Source organism: Miscanthus floridulus, chromosome 10 (genome assembly GCF_019320115.1).
Source record: "Miscanthus floridulus cultivar M001 chromosome 10, ASM1932011v1, whole genome shotgun sequence".
NCBI classification, from domain to species: Eukaryota; Viridiplantae; Streptophyta; class Magnoliopsida; order Poales; family Poaceae; genus Miscanthus; species Miscanthus floridulus.
In genome coordinates, this window is record NC_089589.1 from 17,239,123 (window position 1) to 17,248,080 (window position 8,958).

Genomic DNA, 8,958 nt, shown 5'->3' on the forward strand with positions numbered 1-8,958 from the left:
TGGTGGCATGAGCACAAGCTTACTTATTCAGTACTTTCTGTTCTTGCTAAAGACATTTTGATAGTGCCTGTATCAACTATTTCTTTAGAGTCTACTTTTAGCTTAACTGGCAGGATCATCGAGGAGCGGTGGCGGAGGTTGAACCCTGAAACTGTAGAGGCGCTTACCTGCATCAACGATTGGGAGAATGCTAAGACAAGACTGCAGCACATGATAGAGGACAAGGAGCTAGAAGAGGCCTTTGCTGGTCTTTATCTTGATGTCGACTAGTTCACTTCCTATTTATGTAATGGTTCTGTAATAATTGAGACTTGGACTTGTGGTGATGGATGTAATGAACAATTAATCTAGGTGCTGGCCGTACTCTTTTTTTGTTTAGGGTTTCTCACAAGGGTGAGTTTTACGTAAACAGGTTTTTAATGAGGCAGTCATTGCACAGCTCCTACTTAAATTAATTTTAGTTTTAAAAGTTTGTGTTCTTTGCTGTGCTGTATTCTGATCTGTTTTTGATCTTTTGTGAACTTAGTCATTTTAGATCTCTTTGAATTGTTGTGCTGAGTTCATTGAGGGGTTTTGCCAGTTTAGTGCCTGGGCCGGGACGGACACGCTGAGCCTAGAGTCGGCATGGCACGACACGGCACGCTCTAAGAATGATAGTGCCGTGTCTGGGCCTGGAGTCGGACACGGTGGCACGACACGGTACGGCACGGTTCATCAGCCGTGCCTAGCGTGCCGTGCCCAGACGTATCGTGCCGGGGCGGGCTAGTGCCGCGTAGTGCCGTGCCGGCACGTTTGGAAAACTATACCCTCGGCGGCTCGGCGACCACGGCACCACCAGCTAGCCAGCTCGACGACACTGCGTCTGCGTGCGTGCATGCTCTCCGTCCACCGGCTCCGCCGAATGGACGTCCCTGCTGTGTCCGCACTCCACACGGCCGTCGCCAGGCGCGTGCGCGCCCCGGCGTGGCGGGCAGGGACGTCTGCGCACGCTGGCCGCCGGCATATGATGCGCAGGCAGTTTCGTTTGGGATGGGAATCAGGTGGATCACGACGTGATCGCGCGCGGCGGGCCATCCGTACATGATCTTGATTTCGCCGCACGCACGCAGACGTAGACGCAGACGCAGACGCAACATGGTGGTTTTTTGCTTGTCTGGGTCGTCTTGATGGCGACATAATTTTCAGGTCAAGCCCTTGTTTAGTTCTCCAAAAGTGTACTATGCAAAAAGAAGATTCCCCGTCATATCAAGCTGGCGGTACATGCATGGAGTACTAAATGTAGACGAAAACAAAAACTAATTGCACAGATTGCTTTAACTTTGCGAGACGAATCTTTTGAGCCTAATTAGTCAATGTTTGGACAATAATTCACAAATAAAAATGAAATGCTACAGTGGAGAATCGTGCACTATGCAATGTTTGGACAATGCCGGCAGGGAGGAGGCGCGATGGCCTGACGGGGCAGAGGCGCATGCTAAGGGAGGCGTCGGGCGTTGGCGGGGAGGAAGAGGCCAACGGCGGCTAGCGAGGAGGTCGACAGTCAGCATCAGGACGAGCGCGCGAAGAAACATCCGGTACCAGGGGAGGAAACTACCAAAGAAAATTTTAGGTAGCCACTTGTTGGCCCAGTAGGAACGGTTAGTGGGAGGGGAAGAGTAGAGGGGCAACAAATTTGGGTGGTCTAATACATAGCCTGTTGGAGTGATTTTTTTTTTTTTTTTGCCTCCACTATCCAAAAATAGCATAAGTAGTCTGCTAGAGATGCTCTGAGGATGCTATAAGAAAAAACAATCCTAGTTTTGCAATGTCATGTCTTGTTGAAAAAATTATACTATACTAAAAGGAATAAGCTAAGATTTGAGTGAAAAATCTTCACTACTACACTACAATTTTAAGTAATGCCCGTTTGGAAAAAAGAAGAAGTTAATGTTAACTTGTGCTAGATTTAGACTGGACTTGTATTAGAGTTGTGGTGTTTATTTTGGGTGCAATTTCTAAGTAGAATTGGTACGGTGCAACTAAAGATTCAGGGCGAAATTTCTCTCTCCAGCAACCCAATTTTACCTACTGTTAAGTTATGTCGAATTTACCTTATACTTGTGCTAGAGTTATGGTTATTATTAGTGTAATTTATGGGTAGTTGTCTAACTAAAAACTCAGGGATAGAGACATAATATTTCACATGATTCTTACAACACATTTAGGCCCTGTTGGCTTCTTGACTTCTCAAGCCGTTTGAAGCCGTGCCAAATGAGGTAAAATCAAATTGCTTCACCTAAGAAATTCCTTAAATCGTGCTCTCACAAAAAAAATATGGAACGTGAAGCTAAAAATAATGGCTTCACTTAGCTCTGGTGGCCCTACTGAGGTTCTGTGAGCATGTTTTAAAAAGCTCTACATATGAAGCCGTTTTAAGCTGAAGACAAAAATAATGGCTCCACTGGTGAAGTGGAGTTGTGACAAATGAGACCTTAATATTAGTTTGGAACTCTTGCTTAGAAATTTCAGGTGTGGAGCGACATTTTTGGCCGAGTCATGATATTGCAAAACTGAATTACTTGTTTATATCGTGAAAACATTTCTATGGTAAATCTACAGACACCAACTGTGTGTTGTCTATCGGATAAGCAGGATTGCGCGATTTTTGTTTTTTAATCCATCCCGTAATAATAGGAAAGGAATCAGATCGTTCGGATGCTCATTTTTTTCAGCGCTGCAACTCTTCTTTTGCTTTTTCAACAGTGTTTTGCTGTCTGCAGCTGTGAATGAGCCGCTTGTCATTTCTCTCTCTATTTCCTTCAAGTTGTTTTTCTTTCTCAAGGATGTCAGACATTCATCAGCACTAACTCGACAATAATTAGTCGTAAAAACCTATTAAAAACATCTAATAACAAACAAAGCAAAAGGTAGATCAAGGCGCCTGAGCTGTCTGCCTACGTCAGCCACCGTGCTACACCTCGCACCCTTGGTCCTGTAGCTTGTCACCGCCGCCGCCTCCTCCTCCGTCAGCCACACCGCCCTCCTCGGCGTCGTAGCTGGCGTGCACGCTGTAGAGCACGTAGACCAGCACGGCGGCGGCGGAGAAGACGCCGAACCGGGCGTACGACGGGCGGTCCAGCGAGCCGAGCAGGAAGACGTTGAGGAAGACGGACGCGGCGGGCACCCAGGGCATCCCGGGCACGCCCCACAGCTCGGGCTCGCGCGCCTGCGGCACCAGCGCCTGGAACGCGGCGACCGCGGCGACGGCGGCCACCGCGGTCCCAGACAGGAGCCCGAACTTGGCGGCGCCCCCCGGCGCGAACTGCCACAGCAGCGTGAAGGAGAGCGCGATCAGGGAGAAGGCCCCGATGAACGCCAGCGCCGGCCACGCCCTCCTCTGGTGTGCGGAGCCGGGGCAGGGGTCGCCCACGTAGCGGCGGTACACGACGGCGTTGGCCACCATGTAGAAGACGAAGAGCGTGCCGATGGAGACGAGTTTCAGGAGCACGTCCAGCTCCGTGAACAGCGCCAGCGCCGCCGTCAGCAGGCCTGCATGGACATTGTCAACCCTCAGCGGCCGTCAAAGCAGGGCGCTTCGATTCATGTGACTCGTTTCCATCTAGTCACATACGACGACGACGACACGGGACCCAGAAACCCGTGTCCTGTTCGCTTCATCACGGGAGCCGGGACGGGAGACCCGCGGCTGCTCGCCGCTGTCGGCTGTCGCCTCTGCTCACGAGAAGCCCGAGGCATTGACTGACAGGGCAGAGGCAGGGAAGGAAGGAGGCGTGCAGTACGCACCGAGGAAGGCGGAGGCGTTGACGGGGGTGGCGGTGCGGGGGTCGACCCTGGCGAGCCAGGCGGGCACGACGCCGGAGCGGCCGATGACGCACAGGTACCGGGCCTGCCCCAGCATGGCCACCATCAGCGACGTGAGGATGCCGAGGCTGGCGCCGGCGCCGATGACGTTGGACACCCACGCCATCCCCTCCCGCCCCTTGAACGCCCCCGAGAACGGCGCCTCCGGGTCGATCTGCACGACAGGAAAACAGCATCCGAAACCAGGTGAGAAATCAGCCACAAGTCCATGTCAGTACATGTCTCCAGTATGTCCACTAGGAAAGCAGAATAGTGAAATTCCAAGATGCTTTTTTTTTTGGTTCTTTCAATCCCAGAAAGTTGCAGGACGTCCTCTGCGATTGCGATTGGGACAGCAGAGCAGATTCGTCCCAGATCGCACGACCAACATCCCCAAAAGTGTGGAGGCCAGTGGCACTGTCACTGTGGCGGCACTGTCACTGTGGCTGCCGACCTCATGTCCTCTGTCACTTGGGACTTGAACAGTAGTACGTCAGGGATGACACGCAGGCAAGGTGAGCATACTGACGTACCGCGTCGTAGGGGAGGAGCATGGACATGGAGGCGGCCATGAGGCAGTAGAGCGCGGTGACGAGGACGACGGAGCCGGAGACGCCGGCGGGGATGTCGCGGTCGGGCCGCTCCACCTCCTCGGCCATGGTGGACACGGCGTCGTAGCCGATGTAGCTCAGGTACACCGCGGCCGCGCCGTTGAACACGCCCGCCGCGCCGTGCGGGAAGAAGCCGCCGGGATTGTGGGCCGGGTCGGCGGGGCGGCTCAGGTTGCGCGCGTCGCCGTGCGCGAACCCCATCACGATGATGAAGAGGATGAACGCCACGTGCACCCCCGTCAGCACCAGGTTCACCACCGAGCTCTCCTTAGTGCTGCGCCCGACCATGGGAAAGGAGGAATTCGTCGATGGTCAGCAGTTAGCACTCAGCAGGAAATCTGGAAATGGTTGGCAAAACCGTCTACGACGAAACTATTTGTCGAATTTTTTATTTTTGATAAGGATGATGATGCTTCCGGGAAAAAAAACTTTGCTTTGCATTGCCACTACAGATTTTTTTTAAAAAAACTTTGCATCATGCCAGAAAGGATGATAGACAAGATTCTTTCCTTTCTGATGACAGAATATTAAAATTTTCCAGAACAGATAGAACTGGAGATGTGAATCGGTTCCGCTTGCTCTGAACAAGATCACAACTGGTGGCAGATCAGAACAGAGCAGAGCAAGCAATGAAATCAGCAACAAGACCACCAGATGCACCTACACCGATCAGGCGATGAAAATTTGGACGAAAAGGATATTTTTATATTGTAAAAATGGAAAATTTGGATCAAATTGTCCATAATGGATACTAAAATATTTGAACTGAAGTTTGGACTCTCTGCAGGAAAGGACCCTGATATGGCCAAAAGTTGTGACAGCAAGTGCACAACAGACACGACTGAGAACCAACAGAAAAGACAAGTAGAATGACACTTGTAGGCAAAACCTCTATCTATAAAGACAAAGCAACGTTTTCCTACCAAAATAATTTTTTGAGAGAAAAGATAAATTTAAATGAAAATGACACACAGGCATTGACCTCTGACTATACAAGTAACAGTAGTCAACATAGTAACGGACCTGTAGCAGATGCAGACGGAGAGCAGGAGGATGACGCCGACGGCGACGAGGTCCATCTGGTTGAACCCCTCGGGCAGGCCCGGCACGGGGATCCGCCACTTGCTGGGCGCGTCCACGCCGACCGCCGTGCCCAGGTACGCCGTGAAGCTGCGCGCCACGGCGGCGTTGGAGAAGACGTACTCCATGATCAGGTTCGCGCCCGTCAGGAACGCCGCGAACTCCCCTGCATGCCAACCATGGCAAACCACATAGGTTCATGGTCATGGTCTCATGGACTGAACTGAAGAACATGCATGATGCACAAATATACTGCTGTAGTATTAGCAGTCGCTGTCCATTGTTGCTACATGGACGGAGTGCAGAGAGTGGGGGTGGCATCCAAAGCACAGGGCAGTTTTCATGGTGGTTCTGGAAAACGAGTGGCATATATGGATGCATCTAGCTCTTCTTGGACGAAAATCCAGGTCCCATGAAGAGGGACCAAAAGGGCGAACCTCCCGCTGAAGATTGCTGAAAGGGACCTCCAGGCTCCAGCATTATTTGGATATGGATGTTTGTGTGAGTCACTCATAGAAATTGTTGAGTCGCAATCTAACTTTTTCCTCTGTTGTTCATGCTGCTGGTGTTTCTGAAATCTGAAGGGGAAAATTTTGGTCTACAGAATGTTGTGCTTCCTTATTAGATTCTATAAATGTAGAGAAACTCTGAAGAGAAAGAACCGAAAACAGTGTCAATAATCAAATACTCCCTCCATCGCAAAATAAAAATATTTCTAGCTATGTATCTAGACAAGCGTTTGTCTAACTAGAAATGCATTTATTCTAAGACAGGAGGTAGTATACAGTGTCATAGATAGAAAATTACTAGTATAGTTTTTTTTTTAAAAAAAAAGAGAAGAGACATCCAAAGAATCAACAGGGACAGATCAAGGATACTTTAAGGTGGCTTCACTCATACACTGCTGATACACATGAATACTTGTATATGTAGGAGTAGTTTTTATTTGGCAACTTGACGAGCTGAAAGCAGAGCAGAGAGCACGTATGCACTTGGCTGAGATAACCATCAAATATTTAATGAGAAACAAAACCATCCTTCCCAACTGACGTATGATCAGTCCAGCGTATGTCGTCAGTCTCGGTCCCCAATGCCGTAAATCGCACGAACAGGATCGAACCGAGACGAAATCGAGCGACTATAAAAAACAAAAACTCCCAGTCGATTGATCGAGAAATGCCAAAGGCCAGCCAAGGTTTTTAATTCCGGCGAGTACGACATCGCCGAAAGTCGCCATCTTTGGCTGCGCAGCGGCGGCGGTAGTGGCGTAGTGGTCACTCACCGAAGGTGACGCGGAGGTAGCTGAAGGCGCCGCCGGCGACGGGCATGTCGACGGCGAACTCGGTGTAGCAGAAGGCGGAGAGCAGCGCGCAGAGCCCCGCAATGGCGTAGGAAACCACGACCCCGGGCCCCGCGTAGAGCCGCGCGGCGCGGCCCGTGGTCACGAACACCCCGGCGCCGACCATGCCGCCCAGCCCCAGCCCCACGAGATCCCACCACCGCAGCGCGCGCGCCATCCGCGGGCCGGAACGTGCGCGGACGCGGCTCATCTCCTCGCCCGGCGCCGTCGCGGCGCACGCGCGCCGCGCCAGGCGCTGCGGCGTCTGCGCCAGCGCCCGCCCGTACGCGCGCAGCCCCGAGAACGACGAGCCCCCGCCGGCGCCCGGCTCGCCGCCGTCGTCGGTGTTCACCGCCGCCACCAGCGCGGCCTTGTCCATGGCGGCGGCGCGCGGGGGTTTCTCCGGGATTCGGGGGAACGGGACGAGAGGAGGCGAGGAGAGTGGGGAGTGGAGGTGGAGGCTGCTGCTGCGGTATTTAAAGAAGCGGAGGGCGCGGGGGTTTCTCGTGTGGGTGTGGCTGGCTGGAAAGCACATCGGGTAAATAAAACAGTAAATGCAGTTTTTTTGGAAAACAAAAACAGTAAATGCAGTAGTGTTCTAAAAAAATGTACTGCTCCATCCGGATATAATCACCATGTTCGCTTGAGCTACTTTTTAGTCATGAAACGGTATTTTTCTCTCACAATATTTCAGCATAAACATCAGTATAAACTAAATTTCAGCATAAGCTAAATTTGTGAATAATTGTATCTTTCTGATTAATATATGTGGACGTTGTACTGTTTGTCAAGATCTATAGACAAAAACACGTTTATATTTGGGACGGTCGTAGTGTTCTTCTTTTTTAAAAGAAAACAAGATCTGATAAAAAAAAGGAAAACAAGATGAAAATGGTTTAAATCTCTTGAGACCTTAGGTAAGCACCTGTTGAAGAATAGGTAAGCATTTTTTTATCGCGCATGTTGCTCATGCCTCCAACCAACCAAGCTGAACACAGAGAGATTTCTCATTACAAAATTAAAGCTGTGACGTTTTTATAAGCTGTGCGAGAATCTTGTCACTTACGAGATGTCTATGACAGAAACCGTATCCAAGCTCAAAGCACTCCCTCGGTCCACTAAATGATGCAACTATAGAATTTATGCAAGTGAACCTATTTTAACTTTAACTAAGTTTATAAAGAATAGTATTTATTCATATCTTAAACTAGATTTTCTATACAAATATATTTTATAATTAATTAATTTAATGGTACTTTGTTTGTATTATAAATATTAGTACTTTTTATATATCTTTGGTCAAACTTTAAATTGTTTGACTCATTGAAATATAAGAAGCACGGCCTTTTGTGGATAGATGGAATACTACCTCTATCTCAAAGCAAATGCAATTCTAGCTCCAAAGTAATACCTCTATCTCAAAACAAATGTAATTCTAGATTTATTCTAAGTCAAATTGTCATAAATTTTATCAACCGTATAGAGAAGAATATAAACATTTGTGACACTAAGTTGGTGTATCATGATAATTTATTCATGATTAATCTATTGATATATTTCTCTATCATAAGTATTTATGTTTTTATATTTGATCAAACTTAAGTTGCTTTAGCTAATATGGATGGAGAAAATTCACCAATATCCACTGGGTAACAGCTCATACACTCCTACTTATTCTCAAATATCATGCGTCCATTAATGTCATGTTAGATTACAATAAGGGCTCATTTGGATTTATTAATGGTGATAGTTAGACCTAAGCATTTTGTGTACTAGTCTAGACTCTTAAAAGAAATTAGTTTAGCCTAAAATTTGTGCCCAGTAACATTCCACAGAGAGTTTTGGGCCTCATTTTTTTGGTTTCGGAACGGGGCAGACCGTCCTCTGTTTTTGTTTAAGAAATATTTTAAGCCAGACTCAAACTAAGATTATTTTTTGGCTCACGTCCAGAGGCCCTGTTAAGTAAGGCAGGTGGGTCGAGTCAGGACGAACTAGTGAATTTATGGAAGATGGGAGATAACCAAAGATCGTGCATTGCGCCAATCATCAGAGGGATCAGAGATCGTAGTGCTGTTTTTCTTGCTTTCA

At 48.7% G+C, this 8,958-nt stretch overlaps 1 protein-coding gene across 1 annotated transcript; it reads right to left on the bottom strand.

The window, feature by feature from the left end:
• Positions 1 to 2,726: 2,726 nt before the first annotated feature.
• LOC136487761 (cationic amino acid transporter 6, chloroplastic-like) lies at positions 2,727 to 7,301 on the bottom strand. Its single transcript, XM_066484864.1, has 5 exons — positions 6,814 to 7,301; positions 5,475 to 5,697; positions 4,374 to 4,725; positions 3,784 to 4,015; positions 2,727 to 3,528 (listed from the first exon to the last, which is right to left on the bottom strand). The coding sequence occupies exons 1-5, from the start codon at positions 7,247 to 7,249 to the stop codon at positions 2,951 to 2,953; spliced, it is 1,821 nt and encodes a 606-aa protein (XP_066340961.1). The 5' UTR covers positions 7,250 to 7,301; the 3' UTR covers positions 2,727 to 2,950.
• Between the last annotated feature and the right edge of the window lie 1,657 nt (positions 7,302 to 8,958).

What these genes read in the sequence shown, in the direction of transcription:
- LOC136487761 (XM_066484864.1), bottom strand. Translation starts at nt 7,249, where the DNA reads ATGGACAAGGCCGCGCTGGTGGCGGCGGTGAACACCGACGACGGCGGC. An exon ending in TGCTCCTCCCCTACGACGCG is followed by an intron (nt 4,016 to 4,373) that starts GTACGTCAGTAT and finishes CCTGTCGTGCAG; the next exon opens with ATCGACCCGGAGGCGCCGTT. An exon ending in CAACGCCTCCGCCTTCCTCG is followed by an intron (nt 3,529 to 3,783) that starts GTGCGTACTGCA and finishes ATGTCCATGCAG; the next exon opens with GCCTGCTGACGGCGGCGCTG.